This window comes from Melopsittacus undulatus, chromosome 9 (genome assembly GCF_012275295.1).
Source record: "Melopsittacus undulatus isolate bMelUnd1 chromosome 9, bMelUnd1.mat.Z, whole genome shotgun sequence".
NCBI classification, from domain to species: domain Eukaryota; kingdom Metazoa; phylum Chordata; class Aves; order Psittaciformes; family Psittaculidae; genus Melopsittacus; species Melopsittacus undulatus.
The window spans coordinates 41941799-41965916 of NC_047535.1; the positions used below are offsets into that span (position 1 = coordinate 41941799).

General features: G+C 46.6%; 3 protein-coding genes across 3 annotated transcripts in view; 1 reads left to right on the forward strand and 2 right to left on the reverse strand.

Annotated features, from left to right (window-relative positions):
• Nucleotides 1-32: 32 nt before the first annotated feature.
• On the reverse strand, nucleotides 33-1945 carry RPL32 (ribosomal protein L32). Its single transcript, XM_034066000.1, has 4 exons — nucleotides 1792-1945; nucleotides 1186-1286; nucleotides 796-977; nucleotides 33-207 (listed from the first exon to the last, which is right to left on the reverse strand). Exons 2-4 carry the CDS (start codon nucleotides 1279-1281, stop codon nucleotides 78-80), a joined length of 408 nt encoding a protein of 135 aa, XP_033921891.1. The 5' UTR covers nucleotides 1282-1286; nucleotides 1792-1945; the 3' UTR covers nucleotides 33-77.
• A 1055-nt stretch (nucleotides 1946-3000) lies between these two features.
• MBD4 (methyl-CpG binding domain 4, DNA glycosylase) lies at nucleotides 3001-7819 on the reverse strand. Its single transcript, XM_034066012.1, has 8 exons — nucleotides 7718-7819; nucleotides 7407-7610; nucleotides 6570-6874; nucleotides 5402-5476; nucleotides 4931-5065; nucleotides 4549-4698; nucleotides 3847-3950; nucleotides 3001-3257 (listed from the first exon to the last, which is right to left on the reverse strand). Exons 1-8 carry the CDS (start codon nucleotides 7795-7797, stop codon nucleotides 3180-3182), a joined length of 1131 nt encoding a protein of 376 aa, XP_033921903.1. The 5' UTR covers nucleotides 7798-7819; the 3' UTR covers nucleotides 3001-3179.
• An 81-nt stretch (nucleotides 7820-7900) lies between these two features.
• The window catches only part of IFT122 (intraflagellar transport 122), a 32746-nt gene continuing 16528 nt past the window's right edge, over nucleotides 7901-24118 (forward strand). Inside the window, exons 1-15 of the mRNA XM_034066011.1 lie at nucleotides 7901-8028; nucleotides 9003-9069; nucleotides 9975-10059; nucleotides 10887-10965; nucleotides 11758-11834; nucleotides 12254-12320; nucleotides 13350-13496; nucleotides 15796-15871; nucleotides 16373-16564; nucleotides 17211-17349; nucleotides 17978-18180; nucleotides 18678-18815; nucleotides 19540-19704; nucleotides 20532-20729; nucleotides 22317-22457. Of these exons, the coding sequence (XP_033921902.1) occupies nucleotides 7988-8028; nucleotides 9003-9069; nucleotides 9975-10059; nucleotides 10887-10965; nucleotides 11758-11834; nucleotides 12254-12320; nucleotides 13350-13496; nucleotides 15796-15871; nucleotides 16373-16564; nucleotides 17211-17349; nucleotides 17978-18180; nucleotides 18678-18815; nucleotides 19540-19704; nucleotides 20532-20729; nucleotides 22317-22457 (1815 nt within the window). The 5' untranslated portion in view covers nucleotides 7901-7987. The remainder of the gene's footprint in view (nucleotides 8029-9002; nucleotides 9070-9974; nucleotides 10060-10886; nucleotides 10966-11757; nucleotides 11835-12253; nucleotides 12321-13349; nucleotides 13497-15795; nucleotides 15872-16372; nucleotides 16565-17210; nucleotides 17350-17977; nucleotides 18181-18677; nucleotides 18816-19539; nucleotides 19705-20531; nucleotides 20730-22316; nucleotides 22458-24118) is intronic.

The following is a 24118-nucleotide window of genomic DNA, read 5'->3' on the forward strand; positions in this document are numbered from 1 at the left end:
TTCCCTCCGGCCATTCACAACACCCACCCCAGTCTGGTTTACACTTTATTAAATACATCTCGGAGGCAGAGGCTGCTCTACTCGTTCTCCTCACTGCGCAGCCTGGCATTGGGGTTGGTGATCTTGATGGCAAGCTGGGCCGCCCTCTCCACGATTATCTTCCGGTTCTTGGAAGACACGTTGTGAGCAATCTCTGCGCAGTATGACCTGTTGGGAACACACAGTGCATCAGGCTCAGCTCCCACAGCAGCCAAGGCAAAGTGCTTCAGAGCCATCCCGCTGGCAGCACTGGGATACAGCAAAGCACAGAAGTGTCACAACAGGGGAGCTGAAGCACATAACTCCCCTTATCACCAAGGCTGACCATCCCAGCCTGAACCAGATGCTCAGCAGAGCGAGACCCTTCTGCTCTTCCTCTTGTGAACAAAGAGCCAGTAAGAGGCAGGGTTTAAGTGTTAATTATTACTCTTATTACTTTGTTCTGAAAGTGCTACATGTGAACTCAGGCCTGTGTCTCAACAGGCACATTAAGCCAGAGCTCTCCAATCGCTGCTTTATCAGTGGTGCACATATTGAGCTATTTGCCACCTCTGTGACACTGTGCTTCACCTAGAAAGGCTGCACAGATGATCCCTGAGATCCCTTCCAACCTGGGATTCTGTGACCAAAGGAGGAGTTCACCACCCAGGACCCTGTGGGTGCGCTGCTGGGGAAACTGAGACAACCTTTGTGCTCTTGAAAGCAACAAATTCCCTCATGTCCGCCTCCCCCTGCAACCTGGCCCCACAGACGTACTTGTTGCTCATCATGAGCACCTCCAGCTCCTTGACGTTGTGGACCAGGAACTTCCTGAAGCCTGTGGGCAGCATGTGCTTGGTCTTCTTGTTGCTGCCATAACCAATGTTTGGCATCAGGATCTGGCCCTTGAAGCGCCGGCGAACTCTGTTATCAATGCCCCTCGGTTTGCGCCAGTTCCGCTGGAGAAATACAGAAAACATTTAGTGCAGGGAGCAGTTCTGAGAGCAGCACAAAGGCGATAGCCTCCAGGTGACAGCTCCAGCCATGATCCACCGTGCCAGCACAGCCCTGCACCTTTCATGCCTTAATTCACCACCAACCCCAAGGCCGCTGTGCCCAGCTGGCCCCAAATGCACATCCTCATGAGCTTCCCCAGTGAGGTTTTACCTTGATCTTGACATAGCGATCAGACTGATGCCGGATGAACTTCTTGGTCCTCTTCTTGACGATCTTAGGTTTCACGAGAGGCCTGAGGGCAGGCATGGTGCCTAAGGCAAACGGGACCGCTGTGAGCAGGGCGGCTTGGCACGGAGCTGACGCACTGCCCGCCTACAGCGCGTGTCGCAGACTGCCTTCCCTCGCGGGCCACTCGGGAGGCTGGCGAGGGAATGGGTGTTCGCCTGCAGTGCCTCTGCCTCCCGCCTCCGAAGCTGGCAGAGCACCGAGAGCTCTCCAGATGCGATCCTGGGAGGTGCCCGCGGCCCCGTTCACGTCCCCCCCCCCCTCCCCGAGCAGCTTCATTGCTCCCTCGGCAGAGCGGCGCCGGAGCGCGTGCGCCAAACCCGCCACGTCCCGGGGCTGCGCCGTCTGACGGGCCCGGGCCCGAACCCCCGCACCGCGACCCCGGTCAGGCCCCAGCCCACGCCGCCGCCTCGCCGATGCCCGCCACGGAGGTCCCGGCTCTAAGGGCCCGCACCGCGGGGAAGGCGGATGGCGGAGGGGAGGGGAACGGACCCGCGGGGGCGGCGGCGGATGGCGGCGGATGGAACTCACCGGGAGCGCGATGGCACCTTCCGCGGCAGGCCCCGCCGAGAGAGGGAGGCGGGGCTGGGCGCAGGGGTTGATGGGATATGCAGAAGGTCCTGCCAGGCTCACGAGGGGCCGCGACTGCGCAGAGCGGACACTGAACGCTCGCGGGGCAGCGCGGGACCCAGGGCCGCCGGCGGGGGATGGCACCGGGCGGGCTCTGTCCGGCGGGGCCGTCCCGGTACCGCGGATCGGTGCTGCCCCGCGGCCGGTACCGCGGATCGGTGCTGCCCCGCGGCCGGTACCGTGCGCTCGGGACGAAGCTATCAGGACCTGCCTGTGCACACGCAGCTTCCGCCAATCCCGCCGGGCGCGCGGGCGCCCCCTGTCGGAGCGGCTGCTCAACCCCCGGGCGTGGGAGCGGAGGCCCGCGGGATCTGCCGCACATCACTGTGATACAGGGTAACCCATGTACAGGGGGGTAAAGGAATTCCTTTGCTTAAACAAAAGCATTGTCTGTGCTATGTACCTGCCACTGCCATCTTGCCAAGGCATTGATTACTGCTGCAGGGGGAGAAGCAGATGCAGTTCTACTGACAAGGGACAAAAGCAGATGATTGGTTCTACTGATAAACCAGGGAGAGGCAGACTGGGCTCCGACCATTAGGAGGCCATGTCTGAAGGTTAAAAGGTGTAAGGTTTAAGAAGAGGAACACCCATTTACTTCATCGTGAAGACCCCTACCCACAAGAGGAAGACTCATTTACTTCATCCTGAGACCCCTGCCCATGACCAGAAGGGGCACTGCACAGGTGCAAAGGACCTTCCGGCTCATTATAATACAAAGCGGGGATAGATAATAAATACGTATAGGCAGATTGAGCAACCTCATGTCTATGTATGACTTAAGAGAATAAATGTAAAGGGAGAACAACCCTGAGGTGTGCATGCTTTGAAGGAGCTATCCCCATGCACCTCAGCGCTGAATAAAAAGCATACCTACAACTTTAACGAGTTGTGGAGTCTATCCACACATCAGCTGCTTTCTCCTCATCCCCCTTCCTCTCCACACCGGCCCCAGAGCACCCCTGCCATCGCCAGCCTCCACCTGCACAGCGTGACCAGGGCTGGGCACTTGCTGGCAGTGAGCGCTGGGAAAGAGCCCAAGACCACCATCACTCAGAGGCACCGTGCCCCGAGGCTGTTGCTGGGCCCAGGAGACACTGTGAACAGGCACTACAAAAACTGGGGTACGTTTATTAAAACCCAGGGTTTGGAAACATGACATGGCAACAATGACCAATACTGGGTGCAACACACAGATAAATACTTGATGTAAGAACTTGGTCAGAGTAACCCACTGTGCAGAGCACATAAAGCTGTGAAGACCAGAAGGTGGGCACCTTCCCAGTGCCTCAGCCTATGTGCAGTTTGTCCCGGTTCTCCCAGAGCCATGTGTGGTACACGTTTAACATGTGGTCCTGTGGCTGTACCTAAAACACCATGAAAATGCTCAGCATTCAGTAAAAGACTTCTTTTGAAAGACCTCACTGCTCTGGTGGATTTCCCCTCCCTTGGGACCCCTCTGTGCCCCACAGGAGCATTAAACCCCATGCCAGGCAGCCAGCCTCTGCCAACCAAGGAATACGGCACTTGGTCAGCCCCGAAACCACCCACCCCCTGTTAACTGGGTCCTACACTGGAGAGCAAAACAGCTCCTCACAGACATCTGCCATAAGAGGACCCTGGCATGGCAGAGACCACCAGTGCTGATCACAGAGGGATGCCAGGATCAGGCTGGCAGGAAGCATAAGGAACCTGGTCTGTAACTGGAGCAGGGAGGAGACCCTCACCCCCCACATCAAAGAAAAAGAGCACAGTGAGAGTGGAAAATTACAGGGAAAAAAGAAACCAATATGAAGGTGACAAGATTTTAGAGGTTCAGACTTATAAAAGGGACATTCTGTGAACTCGACCTCCTGAAGATATGGAAATCACTATCTCTTTTAACCCAGTCAAGCCATCAGTACAATCAGAGGCAAAGGACGGAGCCCGGAGCCAGCAGTGCAGCCACACACCCACCTCCTTCCACTCATTGACACAGAAGATCCTGTAGGAGTCGTTCCCATACTTGCCAATGCCGTGCAGCTCAATGGGGTACTTCCATTGCTTGCTCAGGTACTCATCTGCAACACACAGGTATAGGCTTTACTGCCCGCAGGCAGCTGCCAAAGCAGCTCTGGACAAAATCCTCATTCTCTGCTACTGTTACTTGGCTCCACTTTGGAACATTTTAGATGGAAAACAGAAGTTTTGGGTCTCTCCTGGTGACAGCAGGTGATGAATCCCTACCAGGGACAACTTAGACACCTCTTAAACAAATCACTATGAGGGGATTTTTAATTACATCTCTCTCCTCAGAACCCACAGAGGAATAGTTTTATTGCAAGTACAGAAAATATCAGAATCATAGCAGAATTCCTGCTGGAAGGGCCTTCTGGGTGTCACCCGATGCAACACAGAGGAGAGCCACCTGCAGAACACAGTCACTCTTGCAGGCATTCGCATCTTTCTGTGCTCAAGGTCTCTATGTATGTTATTTCATTCTCACAGTTGAGACAGCAGGAGCAGCAGCTCCGCATATGTAAGACCAATGCTGCAAAAAACAACCCACCACCAATATCTGCCCAAGAGAAGGGAAAATCAGAGAACACTGTTTGAAATAGATGTTTGCCTCACTCCTGTAATTTAGACCATTCCACTGGCAAACCTGGGGAATCCTACCTGAGAACCTGATGATTGTTTTTGCTCTGAGCTCATAGAGGCCAAGAGGTTTGATCAGCTCTGACATCTCTTTCCAGTCTGCAGTCCTGGTTATTTCAGGAGAAGGGTATTTCTTAAGGAACTCCCAGAGTACAGGAATTGCCATTTTACCTAGTGAGAGCAACCACCATGAGCAGAAGGCTGTGCAGGTCTTTCTCTTTATTCATATCTGTGCATGCTTTCTTCAGAGGCAGGAGCTGATTTACAGCTTACTGCTTTTTTACACTGACACAGGTTAATACACATTTATTCTTTCATTAATGCTATTAAAAATGGCAGCTGTTCTAATCCTATAACACCTCCCCGCCATTTATATAACATCAAATTGTATTAGTCTATTTACCTGAGGTTTTATTGAGAAATATGGTTGCAATGAGAAGTTTCCATGGATCATGGAAAAGTGTTTCTTGGATTAGATTAAAAGGAGAACGTGGAGGAGTCCATTTTCTGCGGGCCTTCCTTCTAGGTGGACTGGGATCTGTACACAGAAACAACACAGGATGATTTATTGGACAGTAAAGGATGGGGTTACCTACTTAAATTAAAATAATAAACCCCAATGAAGAACTTTTGAAGCAGATTCATCTTTGCGGAGACATAATATGCAGATGGCGGTGTTTGACACTAGCCTTCAGAGCTGTTTGCAAGACACAGACCACTGAGGTGTAAAACAGGATGAGATCAACTGTGCTGAGCTGAGCTCTCTGATGCAACCTGAGTACAGCCAGCCTAAACCTGAAGAAATTCCCCACAGCATCGCCTGATCTTGAGCCATCCCATCCCTTCCCCCATAAGAAATATCGTAAGAGTATACCTTCTTTACTGTATTTGCTTGAAAAATATGGACTTGTTTTCCTCCTATCCACTTGTGTCCGTGGGACAGACTCTTCTGCAAAGAGATAATACCTCAGCATTAAAAAGGGAAAAAGAACCCAAGCATTTTGCTGTCCTGTCTCATGCATCCTTTCGACTTTATGTTGTGATGCAAAGACACAGATTTCTTCTAGGTGTCCAGAACATAGATATGTTTTAGATTCACTCTGGTACTCCTCTGCATTTCAAGTCTCTGAAAAGTCTTCACAAGAGAAGACCTACTTTGCTGCAGTCTGAAGAAACAGGCTCAAAGTACAGCTGAGATATTAAACGCTGCCCACACACTCCAGCCAGAACAAGCCAGAATGAGCCTTTTCGAAGAACCAAACTGACCAACTGTGAAATGATATTAAGAGTTGGTACAGTGAAGGTAATGAACGCTACTGAATTATATGGCTAAAGAGATCAATAGAGTAAGTTCCAGTTGTGAATAAATCTGCATTAAGTCAAATGCTGTTGGATAAAGAAATAAGACAGGTTCAGATGTTGAAGCAGCCTGACCTGGAACAGAAAACTCTGCTTGTATGGGTAAAACCCCTGGCAGAATGTTAGGCCCATGTTCTGCTCAAGCCACACATGTACCTGGCAGCACTTTAACGGTAGTGAAGCTGCTCTTGTCACACAACTGCAAGGCATCAGCAGCCTTTTCAGCCTCAGGTTTAGAATCCTGGTTACCCAGATTCCCCCCACCTGTCTCTTTCCCTACTCCCAGCCCGCTGGGTTTCTCCTCAGGCTGTGCACATGTGTCCTTAGACTCTGTCTCTGCAGGTTCCTCCTCTACCAGGCTCTGCAGCTCCCTCTGCAAGCAAGCTGGCACCGTGCTCAGCTGCAAGCCTGAGTGTGGCCACAGCTGAGTTGTGCCTGCACCCGCAGGGTCTGCCCCCTGCTCCTCCCACCCCACCTGCCTGCTCCACACGTATCTGTCTGTCTACAGAGCCTCTTGCTCTGTAGACATCCCATTTCTTGCTTGTTCCCTGCTCTTCTCTGCCTTTTGTTCTGGGCGCTATCACGATTCCTCTCTTCTGAGCTCTTCCCAGTTTTCCTATTCTGAACACATTTTAAACCTGCCCCCTTCTTTTTGGTTTTCAAACAGTCCTCTGGGTTCATGCCTTTCTCGATCAACTCTTGGCTTTCCAAAGTGCATGAAGTGTCTCCCAGGTGCTCATTCCCAGTCTGAACGCTTTGAATTCCATCCTCTGCATCATTTTGCAGGCCTTGCACTTGACTGTGAGGATCCTCATTCTCTGAACCACTTCTCAGGGCTTTTGTGCTGGGGCTTTTCACACTGAAATATCTCCTCCTCTTCCCATTAGGGTTTGCAAAATCAAAATCTTCCACTTTCAGCGATGTCTCCCCAGATTTCCTTAAATACTCCGCGAGGGACTTTTTGGATCGCAGCTTGCTTCCGTCAGGGCTGTGGTAGGAGAAAAAAGGGAATGAAGGACACCCACCCTTCACCCCTGGCTCTCACTTCACACCTACTGCAGCATTTTCTCAGTGATATCCAGTGGTAGGACAAGGGGCAATGGGTGTAAACTGGAGCATAGGAGGTTCCACGTTAACATCAGGAAGAACTTCTTTACTGTGAGAGTGACAGAGCACTGGAACAGGTTGCCCAGGGGGTTGTGGAGTCTCCTGTGTTGGAGATATTCAAGGCCCGCCTGGACAAGTTCCTGTGTGATGTACTCTAGGTTACCCTGCTCTTGCAGGGGGGTTGGACTGGATGATCTTTTGAGGTCCCTTCCAACCCTTGGGATTCTGTGATCTCCGCAACGCAAAGGACAGCGGCCGCTGAGCGATGGCGCCTGGACCGGAGCAGCTCCACAGCGGCTTTACCGACAAACCCGCCCCGCGCTGTGCGCTTCCTCCCGGGACCCCCGCATGCACTCACACACGCACGAGCTCTGCCCGTGCTCCCGGGAGCTTTGCCCCGGGATCAGCCTCACCTGATGAAGTACACGTCGATCTTCCCCGCCGTCCTGCCTGACTGCCTGCGCTTCACCAACCTCTGCCAGCCGACGGGCACGGCGCTGGGCCCGGCCGCCGCTTGTTCCGCAAACCCCATCTCCGCCGTCGCGCCGGTGCCGCCGCCGCTGGAGCTGGGGCCGGAACGCTCCGCAGCTGCTGCGTCTCGGCTGCCACCGGGGAGGCTGCACGGGGGAGCAGACACACGAGTCGGTCCCGAGCACGGCGACTCTGGGAAACAACGAACTTAGTCCCGGTCCCCGCACGGCCCCATCGCGCCCCACGGCGTCACCTGCCACCGCCTGCCTCATCCCACCGGGAGGCACCGTGGGTCGTTCCCGCGCCGCCCTGCCAGCCCTCCGCCGCCGCCATCACATGACCTGCCGGTGCTCCCGCGTCCTGCACTGCGCAAGCGCGCCCCGGCCCCGCTGGCGGGCGCCCCCTGCCGCCGCGGCGGACCGGCGGGTCGCCAGGCGCATGAGCGTTGCCCGTGGCGCCGGCGGCGCGGGTGTAAACAGGCGACCGTTGAGGAGGGGCGGCCCGGCCCGGTTCAGCCCGGGGCATGCGGGCTGCGCTCACCTGGCGCGACAAGGCCGAGCACTGGTGAGCGGCCCTGGGGGTCGGCAGGGCCGCCGCGGGCCGCTGCGCCCAGGGGCGGCCTGTGAGGGGTCGCGTCCTGGTGGGGCTGTGGGCCGGGAGCAGGCGGGCCGCTGCCGAGCCGCTGCCGAGCCGCTGCCGAGCCCCTGGGGCAGCGCAGGGAGCGGTGCCGGGCGCGGTGGTGGCACTTTCCCCGCTGGGCGCGCTGGTTGAGGCCGCGCTGGGCTCGGCGGTGCCTGCCGCTGCTCTGTCCCGCGCTCACCGCGGGGGTCTGCGAGAGGCCTGGGCTGAGCGTCCTCCTGCAGGCAGCGGTTCTGCTGCAGGCAGCGGTTCTCCTGCAGGCAGCGGTTCTGCTGCAGGCAGCGGTTCTCCTGCAGGCAGCGGTTCTCCTGCAGGCAGCGGTTCTGCTGCAGGCAGCGGTTCTCCTGCAGGCAGCGGTTCTCCTGCAGGCAGCGGTTCTGCAGGCAGCGGTTCTGCAGGCAGCGGTTCTGCTGCAGGCAGCGGTTCTCCTGCAGGCAGCGGTTCTGCAGGCAGCGGTTCTGCAGGCAGCGGTTCTGCAGGCAGCGGTTCTCCTGCAGGCAGCGGTTCTCCTGCAGGCAGCGGTTCTCCTGCAGGCAGCGGTTCTCCCGCGCAGGCCCCCGCGGCAGCAGCGCTGCGCTCCTCCTGCTCCATACTTGTGCTCAGTAACACTTCTCGGGGTGGTTCTTTTGCCTTTCTCAGCTCCCGTTGAGCCGCAGGGCAGGAGCCGCGCCCGTGCGTGTGAGTCTGCTCCCGGGGCCTGGGGCGGGCAGTGCTTGGGCTCCTCGGGACACGGGGAGACGGTGCCGGGGCTCTTTCTCAGGCTCTGCTGGCCTCTGGAGAACGCAGTTCCCGGTGTTTGTTGTGCGGCATCTTTGGCGTGAAAGAAGATCTATTTTCTGTCTCTAACCGGGAGTTTCCCGGGGTGTGTGTGTGTGATTTGTTTCTTCTTTTTCCTTTAGTATTTATGACCTTGCATTCAAGCCGGATGGGACTCAGTTGATAATTGCTGCTGGAAATAGACTGCTGGTAGGGAATCTTTTTCCTCTTACATCTATATGCATATGACTTATTTCACATGTACTTATGAACCCAACCTATCAAAAATCCTCTTATCTCTACTAGTCCAGCCTCCTATCTGCATACATATTAGTGCAAGCTACCTCTAAAATGTTTTGATGCTTTTCAATGTTTCTTACCAAGTTTTAAGCTCTATTTCCAAAAGTAATGAGATTTAAGTTACTTTCCTTATCTCATCTACTTGCACCTCACCCGGTGGTTTGGAAACCCTTAACCCACATGTAGCACAGTGGCGTGTCTTGCAAACACTGCATTGTTACAAGTTTCATGCAAAGCTGTGAAAAGAAACTCAAATTGGTGCCCTGGCTTTGTGAGAAACTTCAGCTGGAGCTTTTTGTGCTTCCCTGGTTCTGCCCTGCCTGTGGCTGTGACCCATCAGGAGCAGCTGCTCAGAGCTGTGCTGCTCGTGGGCCCTGCAAAGCTTTCAGGTGGGGTGGGGGTGGCACAACATGGAGATGTATTGCAGGAGTACAGGGCAGTGAGCTGCCGTTCTCACAGTGCTCACAGAACAGGATATTGAGTTAGGGCCCTTTCCACTAATTTATTATATTTAAGCACCTAATGAAGAGAAAGAAGGAAGGAGTAAAACACGGTGGGAAAGTGAGGTGTTTGAAGTCTTCTGTGCATGTAGTTTTCTAACAGTGAGTTTTCTCTCATTCTGAGAAGTATTGCATTAAAAGCTTCTGCACTTCAAGCCATTTCATCTTGCATGGCTTGTATGCTATGTAAAAAAGAACACAAAAGAAGGTGTATAACCATTTGGCCCTCAGTAATTTTATCTTAGCTCTCGCTGGGATATTTTTTTATGTATGTCTTTTTGTTTGTTTGGCTTTTTTATCTTCTTGTTTAAATAGGTGTATGATACTTCTGATGGAACCTTAATTCAGCCTTTGAAAGGACATAAGGACACTGTATACTGTGTGGCTTATGCCAAAGATGGTAAGTACCACTTGGGGGGCTTTACTAGTCTGGTTTGTACAGTGCATGTCTGTAGTGCCAGTTGCTAGATAGAAAAACCAGGGTTGTTTCACTGACTTGCCTGAACACACATGTGAGTGTTGGTGATTTGTTTGTCTTGTAATAGACAGTTTGACCTGCAGAAGTACCCTGCTGGTACAGGTGAGGCTACCTGTTAATCCAAGAACTGCAGTCCCCACTTTTTTCCCCCTTCTACTTCAGTGGTGGTGAAGTTGATGTTTGTGGGTAATGTGAGGAGAAGCCTTGTCCCAGAGATCCTCTCTCTAGCACCCCACCTGCCTCTGCTTTTTATTTTTATTCCCATAGTTTCTCTATCCCAAGGCTTCCCAACTTTCTGATTCCCCCACACGCTACCATGCTCACTACAGGCCTTATTCTGCTTCCAGTTCTCATTCTGTGGGGACTTACTGTGTGGTTTCAGAGGGCTTCCTCTCAGATCCTGCTGGTTAAGCTGTCAGGGGTACCTGTGGAAATGGACTTGGTTTTCTGTTGACCTTGTTAACTTAAACGTGCACCCTGTGACTGACAGCAGTGGCTGACAGCACTGGAAAGTTTGGCTGCTTCCTTGCCTGGCTGGGGTTTAGCACGGCCTGCTCTGTGGGAATAACAAAGTCAGTTGAGTTCCATGTAGCTGGGGGAGTGCAGTCACATCAAGACACTTGCAGTGTTAAGCCCTTTATTACAGGAGCCTTGTCAAGTTCAAGAACTTCTTGCTCTCTCTTTGATTGAATGTTTGGAGTGAAAGTGATTCTTGTATGCATGGGATTTAAATGATATCTAATTCCTAGGCAAACGCTTCGCATCTGGCTCTGCTGATAAAAGTGTGATAATTTGGACTTCAAAGTTAGAAGGAATTCTGAAATACACGTAAGTGACGCCTTCCAATTCTGTGCCTCTCAAAAGGAGACTTTGATTATGCTCTTCTGCTGTCAAAGAGTGTGTGCTGTTAGATCTGGAGGAAAGTTGGCTAAGGTCAGAGAAAATGCCAGGGGGTAATAGGAAAGGGAGGAGGAAAAGAGCAGTCAAAGTATCAGAGCGAGGCAGGAAAGCAATTAAAGGCTTAAAAGAGGGTGAGAAGCCTGGATAAGCCTCTGGATTTAGAGGGCTGTAAGCGAACTGGGGAAACTCTACAGATCAGAATAAAATTAAACAGAAAGTGACTCTGCTTGTAAAACAAACAAATTTAATATAAAGCTGGTTCAAAGAGCAAATTTAACATCAGGTTTGGAGCTTTTGGTGTATTCCATCTTCTGGCTTAGTTTCTACATCATTCCTCTTAAACTACATTCTCAGATTGTGTTTCTGAATGTGTATGTGCATCACTAGTCGTATGCAGAAGCCAGAGGACTACTGAGAGCAGCATACACAGGCATATTTGGTTTAGGATTTGGTTATAACCTTTAATCGTGTTTCACAAACCAATATCTCTGTACATTTTTAGCTGATCTTGATGAAATACAGTGAATCCTGCCACTTAGAGACAATTTTTGTAAGGTTTATTACTGATCTAGTTTATAGTAATAGCAGATTAATTTGATGTAATATAAACTGATCAAATTATTTCTAGCATCTGGTGAACCTTTCAGCTATCTTGCTGAAAGTCAGCAAAGGGGGCATTTAAGAATGATTTATTGAAATATGACTGTAACTTCTTTCTAGGCATAATGACTCTATTCAGTGCGTTTCGTACAATCCTCTTACTCATCAGTTGGCATCCTGTTCTTCCAGTGATTTTGGTATGTCTTCTTCCTCCAACTTTTCCATTAAGCCAGTAAATTCTATTAAAGTTGTATAGCAAAGCTACCTACAGATGGGTACAGTTCTTTATATCCAGAAGAGGTGAGATACAAAGCTACCTAAAGTAATATTAGATACTTATTTAAATCACTTAAACTCCTTTAGAAAGGGCTATGTAGTGAGGAGCCATGGGATAAAATGTACTACTTTGATACTATGATTTTTTGCAGAGACACTCACTGTGTTATTTAAATGGGTTTTTTCCCCCAGTAAATACTGTGTATTTAAATGTCCTTCTAGCAGTGGATGAGACTTTAGTTCCTGGGAAGTCCCAGTTGAGTTTTCCGACAATGTTAGTTTCCATTCTGAACACTGGTCATTTGTCATTTACTTTGACTTTCTGTTTGCTTTAATCAAGGCTTGTGGTCTCCTGAGCAGAAATCAGTCTCTAAAAATAAGACCAGCAGTAAGATTACTTGCTGTAGGTAAGTTTTAAAGATTACCTGGGTCATTTAAGTTAGTTTCAATGCAAACCATTCAAATTAATATGCAAGCTTAAAGGAAGAAAAAGTTCAAGTGAGACAGTTCAGTGTATGCAGAGCCAGTGCCCAGCAGTGTGATAGTTCAGTGTACGCAGAGCCGGTGCCCAGCAGCGTGCCAGGCTCTGCTACCTGGCTGCTCAGTATGATCATGTGTTGCTGCTTTGCCATTCTCAGCAGTGAAGTACCTGGGCAGTGTTTATAATACTCCAGTAGGAATATGATTAATGTTTATAAGAGGTAATTTGTTCTTTCTGGTGTAGTCTTCACAGAGACCGATTGTGCCCCCTGTCCCTTCCCTGCACTCTTTCTATTTTCATAGCAAAGGGGTTTGGTTTTTATTTTGGTTTTTATTTGGTGCCCTTTATAACTGAATTCCTCTGAAAGTATCAGAGAGGTGTTCTGGTCTAGGGTAGGTGCCTTCTCTCTCCCTCTGTTAGTCACTTTGTGAAACAGCAGTAATGTGAAGTTAGAGGAAAAATAATTATACTTTTGGTTTGGAGATAATAATGATTATGAGGAAACTGTATAAAGTCGTCCATCTGACTGCAGTGGAGACAAGAACAGAGCTCAGGTCTCCTCTGTCCTGCACTGTGCAGTTTTATCTGATCAGTGTTCTAAACGTGGCTTTTAAAGCAGTCTGGTCTACTGCCAGCACTGTCATTCCCCAAAATGTGTCTGTTACTTAGCACATGTTACAAGTATTGAAGGCAGATGATAGATTTAATTTTTTCTTTTTTTATTTCTACATATATTTTAATTCTGTGTATATTATAAAATGTTCTTGCTGTAGTGCATGCTGTTGCCATAAATGTGGATTTAGATGCATAAACAAACTGTGGGATTACTGGCTACCTCCCAGAACTCCCTCTTAGAAGTGTATTTCAGTCCTCCCTGTTTGAGTGTGTTGTGCATCCTACCTTCCTGCTGCTTGTTTATAGTAGTTTGCTCTTCAGTAAATGTGTGTTTTACCAGCTGGACAAATGATGGCCAGTACCTCGCTCTGGGGATGTTCAATGGCATTGTCAGCATACGGAATAAGAATGGTGAAGAGAAAGTTAAAATAGAGCGTGCAGGGGGTGCTTCAACTCCAATATGGTCAATTTGTTGGAATCCATCCAGGTAAATAATTTCATCCTTCCTTTTTCATGCTGAATAGGTAATCCCTGGCTTATTGATTGCAGAGAGTCTTGACTTTTATCGCTGCTGAAACAGATTAATGCCGTGTAGGTTACCTTTTTTTAAGTGATTCTATATTGGGGTTTTGGCTTTGCTGCCAGTCTTCAATCACATGGAGAAAGTGGGAACAAGTTCTATTTAAATTGTAGAATCATTTAGGTTGTAGAAGACCAACCATTAACTCAGCACTGTGAGTTCCACCACTAAACCAAGTCCCCAAGTGCCACACCTACACATCTCAATGACTCAATGACTCAAGGGACTGTGACTCCACCACTGCCCTGGGCAGCCTGTTCCAATGCTTGCCAACCCTTTTGGTCAAGAAATTGTTCCTAATATCCAACCTAAACCGCCCCTGTTGCAGCTTGAGGTCATTTCCTCTTGTCCTATCACTTGTTACTTGGGAGAAGAGACCAGCTACCTCCTGGCTCTGTTGTCCTTTCAGGGAGTTGCAGAGAGCAAGAAGGTTCTCCCAAGCCTCGAGAAGCCTGTCTCCTGTATTGGTTTAGGTTGGCTTGATTTTTTTGAGTGGTGGTGTTCTGTTTGGATATAGGGGCATGGAGAGGGGAGCTGTTTTATCACTTCAGTTCAGAAGGAATATTGTTCCAAATGCATGAGTAAAGGGTTGCTCTTGCAGTGGGTGGGAGGATTTTCGGCATAGAGCAGATGAACAAGAGGAGTCAGTTCCCAGCCGTTCAGAGGAGATACTGGTACTGAAATCCAGGCCTGGCAGTCCCCAGTGTAGTCAGACAGAGAAGAGGCCCCTGTGGATTTAATCTGGTGAGTGAAACTTCAAAGGAACATATGTATCTATATTATCTAGAACAGTAATTTACAAAAAGGACCAAAGGCAAGGTGTACTGTGCAGGGTACAAAATCAGATACGCAGAATTAGGACATTCTAGATTAATAGTTGCCTGGTGTCGTGGTTTAAACCCAGCCACACAGCTCGTGCACTCACTCCCCCCCTTGCTCCCTCAACTCCCGGAGAGTTAAGAAGGAGAATCCAAAGAATGTAGCTCCCACGGGTTGAGATAAGAACAGTTTAATAACTAAGGTATAACACAAATCATTACTGCTACCACCAATAATAATAATAATGATAAAGGAAATAACAAATGAAGAGAACACAACACCTCACCACCCACTGACCCATAACTCACCCCACCCTGCTCGACTGAGCACTGACCAATACCTCCTCCAACCCCCCAGAGCTCCAGCCCTTCCGGGTAATTCCCAGTTACATCCTGGGTATGACATGCTGTGGTATGGAATACCTCTTTGGCTAGCTTGGGTCAGATGTCTGTCTCTGCTTCCTCCCGGCCTCCCCTCCTCCCTGGCAGAGCATGAGGCTCAGAAAGTCCTTGGTCAGAGTAAACATTTGAGCAGTAACTAAAAACATAGGTGCTATCAGCACCGTTCCCAGGCCGAAAGTCAAAACACAGCACTGCACCAGCTACCAAGAAGGAGAAAAAATGACTGCTACTGCTGAACCTAGGACACCTGGTTTTAGTTTATCCTGCTAGTATGTGTTCGTTATGAGATAGCACATACATGAGAACTACCGCAGATGTGTGCATCATGCACTGAGCAGAGGGAGGTGCTTAGTAAAGTTAGCTTTTCCTTAGGTTTATGACTAAGGGCATTACTTGCAGCAGAACATTCAGATTACCACCTCCCTTCTTCCTAGGCAACAAGCTGTGGAGAAGGTAACTCATGGTTTGCTCCAAGCTGAACAGGTCATATTGGAGTCCTGAAGTTCACAAATTTGAGACCTGAAGCCCTTCCTTGCTCTGCTGTTGGTTCCACAGGAGCAATTTTGGTTATTTTTGTTTCCCTGCCTTACACTGGCAGCTGTAGCTGACTCTTGCTCAGTTGCACTGACTGGTATTATGGTGGCTTTGTACTACAGTAGCTGAGATCTGAAGCCAGGCCTGGGTGCTTCACCTGTGTGAGAGACTGTTCATTAGCTTCACTGTACCAGGGCATGTGCCCTGTGTGTGAAGTTATGCCTCAAGCCTTGCAGTTGTTCTGTGGTGGAGACTGAGTGTACTTTTGTGTCCCCAGGCTATCTCCATCAGTTTTAAATGGCAAGATGTATCTGCTGTCCTTTCAGGTTTTGGGTTGTTTTAAATTGTAATATGAAGTAAATTCTGTTATTCTATTACTTGGTTCTGTTGCTCCAAGAAATTTGTTAGTAGATCACTGTAGAATTACTACATATTTCTCTTTTGTTCATTAGAGAAGAACGCAATGATATTTTAGCTGTGGCAGACTGGGGTCAGAAACTTTCCTTTTACCACCTCAGTGGCAAACAGGTATGTTTCAGTAAGTGCATTCAAGAGCGGCAGGGTTTTTCTGATTCTGTTTTGTGTTCTGCATTCAAAGTGCTTGATTAGCTGCAGCAAATGTTTTCTGTTTTCCCAGCCTTTCAGGAGTCTGCTTTTTCTAACCATCTTTTCCTTCAGCTCTTGTTTTTTTCCATGGCAGCTCAGCTGCTTTTACAATTCCTGTGTCAAAGCCCTTGCAACTTTGCTGACTTTTGTGATATGTTTTACTGGTCTGGAGAGGGCATCTTTGTATTTTTTTCAACTGGTTAAAGTGGGTTTTGTGAGGTGCTTGTATTCTGAGTAGACTGGTTGGGGACTGGGGAGATTCTTGGATGTAGTTTAGAACTGCCTTTGGGAATCTTAATATAGCCAGTGGTGTTCTGTGCATAGCCAGAGATGAGAAGACAGGTAGCAGTGACAGCACTTGTTGCCTTGAGACAATAAGAAATGATCCTTTTGTTAATGCTTTTGATTATTTTTCCTGTGTAGATTGGGAAGGACAGAATGCTCAATTTTGACCCTTGCTGTGTTAGCTATTTTACCAAAGGAGAGTATATCTTATTGGGAGGTTCTGATAAACAAGTCTCCCTCTTCACGAAGGATGGTGTGCGTCTTGGTACCATAGGAGAGCAAAGCAGCTGGGTGTGGACATGCAGAGTTAAACCAGACTCCAACTATGTGGTGAGTCAGAACATTTCTCTGGTGTTTTCATAGACAGTTTGTCATGTAAGATCATAAATCTTGAGCTCAGGAGCTTAGTCTGGATATTGTGATTTGGGCTGTAGAACTTGCGCAGAGTCTCCTGAGGTCCTGGAACTGTGACTGAAATGGGAAAACGGCACCTAATAACTTCTAGGTTGACCAAATCTAATTCCATGATGGGAAGAAAATGTTCAGATCTCTTTGAGTTTCTTTACAACTTGTGGAAAATGCCTGCAAGGCATCGGTTAGCCATAAATGCTGCACTTCGTGTCATTGTACAAATGTGAGGAGATAGAGAGTGAATTAAAAACTATTCCCCATCCCCCAGAAAATCCAGTACCCACCACCCCCCCCTCAAAACCCAACCAAAAACCAAACACAATAGAATTGAACCAAACCCCACCTTCACAGCATGGTGATCTCCATGGCCTGTGAGGATGTGAGGAGATTAGTCCTCCTTCTGCATTGCACTTTCAGCACTGTTTAAGTACCAGTAGGCTGCAGCTGGTATCAATCTGTACATTATGCAGGAAAAGGAACATAATGTTCATATAAAAACTGCACATTTTGCCAATTCTCACCTACATGTACCAATTAACTAAAATTATTTTCTTCTTGTGTGCAGGCAGTAGGGTGCCAGGATGGAACAATATCCTTCTATCAGTTGATTTTCAGCACTGTTCATGGCCTTTATAAAGATCGTTATGCTTACAGAGACAGCATGACTGATGTTATTGTCCAGCACCTCATCACTGAACAAAAAGGTAATTTCACACTTGCAGTCAGGCCAAAGCTTCACTTGCATTCTGTTTTGTTTTAATTAATACCCATCCCCTTGGAATATATGCTGCATGTACCAGACAGATTGTTGTCACTTTGACAGTAAAACTGAGGAATACTGTTTGCAGGATGACAGTGCAAACTTGGATTCTGGAGCATCAGCACTGACAAGCTTAATGAAAGATATGGGGATTTGAAAGGACACTGGGAGGGGCAGAGGCTTTTAAGATAAGGTTTTAATCTCTGTGAAGGAGATACTGTACATCATATTTAGCTCTTCTTTTTTTAACTCCTCTCCTTTACTTGCAGCCTCAAGGATTTGTGCCAATTTTGTTTCTTCATATCTGTGGCTTTTTATGGCAAGGAGTCAAAGTATGGCACCAGAATGTGCTGTTGACAAATAATAAAGGGTGATAAATTGTGATGGGGATAGTAGATTACATAGATGTGTAACAACAGACTTCTCTGAGCAGGAATCTGCTTTTAATTTTAAAGGTGCTTTAGAAAGATTCAGTTTTAATGTACCAATAATTTTTCCGATTTCTGTATCCATTATTTTCATTTCAGTCTATACTGTATTGTTTTTGTGGTTTGTTTTTTTATCCTCTCTAGTTAGAATAAAAGGCAGAGAGCTTGTAAAGAAAATCGCAATCTACAAAAACAGATTAGCAATCCAGATGCCAGAGAAAATCTTGATTTATGAGTTATACTCAGATGATTCTTCAGATATGTATTACCGGGTGAAGGAGAAGATAGCGAAAAAATTTGAATGCAACTTGCTGGTTGTGTGTTCAGAGCACATTATTTTGTGCCAGGTATGTGCCTTACAACCTAAAATCATCTTGGGGTGCATTCAGACTCTAGGGAAGCTGTCCCAGTTGCTGGTATTTTATGGTCTGTGACAGCTTTTCCCCAGGGTACTGCTGTCCGGTGCTGTCGCAGTGTACAATGCTGGTGTGCTCTGAGCAGGAGCTGTGGCATACACAGGCTGCAGCAAAACACTCTCTAGTCTTTTGATAAATTAGCCCATAATCCAGGGGAATTTTGGAGTGGGAGTGAGCTACTGGCAGCGTGGGGGGGGAAGGTGGTGTTTGTTTGTCTATAGCACTGGAACACTTTAAAAAATTCATGCTGTTTAACTGACTATTTGACTTTATGATTTTTATATGTAAAAGTAGGTGCACATGCTAGTATGGCTATGTGTGTATACATATATATACATATATATATAGCATGTATAGTATAGGTAGCAAAGAGGTAAGGTTTTTATCTTTACCTTCATGCAGTGTTTTATATGTTACTGTTTCTTTAGGAGAAAAGACTGCAGTGTCTCTCCTTTAAAGGCATTAAAGAGCGAGAATGGCTGATGGAATCTCTCATTCGTTATATTAAAGTTATTGGAGGACCACCAGGAAGAGAAGGTCTCTTAGTTGGTCTAAAGAATGGTCAGGTAACACATAACATCTCATGGGTGTCTTTTCACTGCAAATAAAATCTGTTCTGTGCTGTCAAGGGAAGGTCTTAGGAGCAGCATGCTTTAGAATGCCACTTGACAGTCTCTTCTTGCGATTAAAACCTGATTTTCTTTATCTTTCACGTTCTCTGGCTGTAAATTTCACACATACATACTTAATTTTGTATAAAGCCCATAAGTTGCTAGGAACAACTGACAAAAAAAAGAGTTGTTGGTGAGCTGAGAGAGAGTTTATCTTTGGGGGGGGATTGGAAGGGGGTATGTACACTTCTGCTGACCTTTGGGAAGGTGTGGGTGCGCCAGGGGTGACACTGGTGTCTCTTTCACAAGCCAGTTTGCAGCTGAAAATTTCAAACTGGAGCCCTGAGGTAGTGATACAGAGAACAGGGACAGAGAGGAAGTTGGGATCCTCTTTTTCTTCTGTACCTATGCTATATATTCCTGTAGCATTGCATCAATATGTGTTTAACTAGTAGAGCATTAAAAGAAATCAGGATGTGCAGCCTATCATTTATCTGTATAGGCTTGCAACCTAGAGTGTGCTGTGGAAACAAGTCTTCCTAAGATACCTCTAACTGAAAGCTTTTACTTAGTTTTAATGCAGTTAATCTCTGAAAAGAAATGCAGTTGCACACTTTAAACAGCACTGAAGTTGATGGAAACAAAAGTGGAAGGACTGACTCTGGTTTCACACGTCTAGATTCTGAAGATCTTTGTTGACAACGTGTTCGCAATTGTGCTGCTGAAGCAATACACAGCTGTGCGCTGCCTGGATATGAGCGCATCCCGCAACAAGCTGGCAGTGGTGGATGAGAATGATACCTGCCTGGTGTATGACATTCACACCAAGGAGCTGTTGTTTCAGGTAAAATCCAAATTGAAATCAAAGGGGGGTGCTGGGGGAAGCAGGAAGTTATTTGGAGCACAAAACATACCAGAAGTGTTGCTGTGCAGAAATTATATGTGTTATTTAAGCCATTAATCACATGTTGTAGCATTTAACTGTGATCTATTTCACTATTGAAACCAGCTTAAAAAGAGCTGGTGGATAAGGAATTAGAAGACAGGAGATATATGTGAGCAACAGCTGAATAAAGGGCACTTAAGCACGTGACCTTTTCAGTTTAATTTAGCGCTCTGTCCTGGTTCCTACTGAAGCATTACAGTTAATGAGCATTTTGGCTTTATCATTAATATGAATGGCATTAAAGCCTAAACCTCTTTGTTGTGTATTCCATGAGTATAAAGTGAATAATGATAATTCTCTCTCCACTGCAGTTTTGCTGTCACTCTAACAGCTCGCTCATTAATGTTGGTGAAGTATTTTCAGAGAAAGCATGAAGTGCTCCAAAGACAGGGTCTGGAACTTTCTTTTTGTAACAGGCAGAAAAATGGTCAACTGAAAGTGCTAGCTAATGGTGTATTATTGTGGAACTTGATGTTATATGCTACGGTTTGATAGTATAGATCATAAATAAATACAAACCAAAGGCAAGACAATTACAGCTATTTATTTAAAATGTAAAATATGTCGCTGTAAATCAGGCTTTAGAATATTACACATATAAATAATAACTATGTGTGTGTACACATCCAGGCTATAGTAGGTCACATGTTCTGGCTGAAGGATGCCTGTTTCTTAGGAAAGATGTGACTGCACCTGTTGTAATCATCAGTTCCTTTGCTCGGTAGGAACCCAATGCAAATAGCGTGGCTTGGAATACACAGTGTGAGGATATGCTTTGCTTTTCTGGAGGGGGTTACCTCAATATCAAAGCTAGTAACTTCCCTGTCCATCAGCAAAAACTTCAAGGCTTTGTTGTGGGTTACAACGGCTCCAAGATCTTCTGTCTTCATGTTTTTTCTATGTCAGCTGTTGAAGTTCCGCAGGTAATCCTTTAATCTCATTAAGTGCTGCTTTACATTTCATAAACATCAATGTTTAAGAAGTGAGGAAGCTTTTCTGAGATTTACTCGTATTCCATTACCAAAATGATCGCAGTTCACACTTTCTTCATCGTTATTTAAATTATATTGCATGATCCAAATGATATTTTTATTTGGCATTAATTAAGCTAACTTCCTTTTTGCTCTTGTTGATCATGTTCCTAATTCTCCCTTCCCACTTGCAAATGCACATTATCTAAAAGCAAAGGTGAAGATATGGTGTGGTTGTTGCCCCACTGCTTGGATTTTTACTGTAGTCTCTCTATGTACCTTTTCTCAAGTTGTAATTTCATTTTTTCTTATGAGTACATCACACACTGTGTCATTGTTGCTTCACCTAGATGTGTTTAGGCAACATTTAAGCTGTATGTTTGAATATATACTATGTGGTTGGTCTTGACATTGTAAATTTAGAGACTGTTTTCCTCGGAACACCATTTCTTGCACTATGGAAAGCACTGGAAGAGTATAAACCAGTCCAAGAAACGAAACAGGAAAAGGAAAAAATGTTGTGCCCTGTGCAGTCAGGTGTGGGCAGGGTTTGAAATGAAGGCAATGGAGAAGCAGAAGTGCCCTGTGCTTTTATTCACACCATTGTTCTAGGCACCTGCCTGCCCTGGTGCATTGCTGGGCAGGTCCTTGGTTAGGCACTGGGCTGTGTAGTGTGGCTCACAACTATGGATCAGCCGGGCCTGGCACACTCTGCCTGCCTTGGTATGCTCTAGGCACCAGTATGCCACGCAATTCCTGGGAAGCATCACTGAGGCAGCTTTTCCAAAGCTAGTCTTTTGGAGGAAGAGAGGACCAAAACGTACACAATTTTCAGGTAAATTAAAAATAACATAAGTGAATCTGCATATACTGCCTAAAGGTGCAAGCCCAGAGTTGCAGGCAGTCTCTCATGTCACTTAGAGGGCTTGAGCTGCAGATCTTGAGCCTTAGTCTGTGGCAGCCTGCAGCTGGCAGTTTCTCTCTTTAGTTCTTTTCTAGGGCAGGTCCTCGAGGTCAGTGTGTTTTGGGCTTGACAGTCACAGTCTTGGTAAAACTGCTTTGTCACCAGGGGTGACACAGCAGGGTTACTTCCTCATGATACCTCTTCCTGCTGTGTCTGAGTATTTCCAGGTGTGCTTCACACCAAGCTGTTGTGCCCCTTCTCATGCTTTTAGCTTCGAGAACAAAATACCCCATCCTTTGGTCTGCTTCTGTGGCATTAAAAAAAGCAACTCTTCATACATGATATTTAGCATGTACAATGCACAGAAGGATTCACATTCTTGACTACTTCCTAATACACAAGGAATGGAAAACTTCAAGATGGAGGAGTTTAGAATACAATTAACCCAGCTTGTCTAAAGATACAGTAATAATCACCCCAGAATGTTGTTGTCTATGACACAAACCCTATGCCTTTATTCTCTGTGGAGCTTGTAGTGCTTGTGATTAGAATATATTTTCCCCACTTGTGTAAGAATTTCACTAATACATCTCAGTACTTTTTTCTAATATGTGTTTTTCAATGGAAATCCCCAGTCTGCACCCATGTATCAATACCTGGAACGAAAAATGTTTAAAGAAGCCTATCAAATTGCATGTTTAGGAGTGACTGATACTGACTGGAAAGAGCTGGCCATGGAAGCCTTGGAAGGGCTGGAGTTTGAAACTGCTAAAAAGGTAAAGCATTATTTACTTAGCAGAAATAAGTAAATATATATAATAATTACTTGTATATAAATAAATATATATAGGGTGTATATATGATGTATGGTCTATGGCTGGAGTACAACGTGGGGTTCGTCGGTTACTATCTTGCTTGTCTTTAGCATCTATGTTATTACACATACCAAAGAATATGTTGGTTCAATATATATAAACTAGGATCTTGAGAAGAGGTTCTAAACTGAAGTCTAATTTTTCTCTCTAGATAAATACCATGTTCTAAATCAGAGTGTTAAATGCAAAGAAAATGGTTTCTTTCATCTGGTGCTTGAAGATGCATTAATAACTTTGAGGAGAGAGAAGTGGTAGGTTGTTCAGTGGTGCTGCTGACCACCGGGTGGCACCACAGAACGCCTCGGCTGACTCCCTCCTTCCCCAGTGCTGGGAACTTGCTGTTTTCCCCCTAGTATTTAACATAACCTCCGTTCAAATGTGGAGCTTTCATATTCTTTCGTATTCTAGCTATACGTTAATGTTATCTGAAGACAGTGATGGTGTAATGTCATTGTTTTAGTCATTTTCCCTCTGGAGCGCCTTGTTTTGGGGAGTGGTTTGTAAATGGGCGTATACTGAAGAATGGAATTTTCTCCAGCATGAAATTCTTACCTATTTTCTTTCACTACCTTTTCTCAAATAAGAGAGGTGAACTGATTTCAATATAATGAATATTATATGAAAACCAAAACATTCTAAAAATATGCAGGGGGTGGCCTGTAGCAATAGGCATCTTGTAATAACTGATTTTTTAAGAAGGAAATGAAACACTTTATTTTTCTTCTTTTATCTGAAGTGGAGGCATCAGAATCATTTCAGCTTCATGGATGGCCTTATGCAAATAGATACTCTTGAAAAGAAGTTTTCAGTGCCTCCTTGGGATTTCAAAGTAGTGCCCTCTTAGAATTAGAGCGGATTAACTTGAACAAAAGCAGCTTCTTGACATTAAAGGCTCTCCTAGCTCCTAGTCCGATCTGGTGTAAGCAGAATGTGCTGTGCCCTCTCAGGCATTACTTTGGTTGGAAATCTTGAGCGTGCAGTCTAAAGAGTTAAAATTCTGGTTTTTGATGCATGTCAGGAATAAGTGCTAAGCTGCTGGAGCTCACACGTGACTTTGCCACTTGAGACTTTGGGTTGCACATTTATCTCCATTTGCAAAAGACATTATACTGCCTTGCAGTACTTCTGCCTTACCTTTTTTATTTCCCTGCCTCTCCCTGAGCCACCTCTGTACTGAGTGTTCAGAATGGTATAAAAGCCCTAAGCACATGCAGTGTGCTTTGGCAATGCCATCAGTTATATGTTCTACCTTGTAACAGTTTCTTTAGATTTTCTTTGCCTGTATCATGCCTCACATCAAAATGGAAAAGCTATAAAATAGCCAGAATGAAACTATGTCGTATTTTAAATAGCATTTTATATTTCCTAGGGGACTGACATGTGCACCTACTAGTCCCTGCCTTTGCTGTTTATTTTCAGTGCTAGCTGTTTGGATTCTGCCCTGGTCTTATTTACTGTGATACCTCAGGGCCACAGTTGTTATGAGAGCCCTTGGGTTAGGGATTGCACAGACACAAAGCCCAGCGTGTTTCTGTCAGGCCTGATGACACTGGATTTATGCA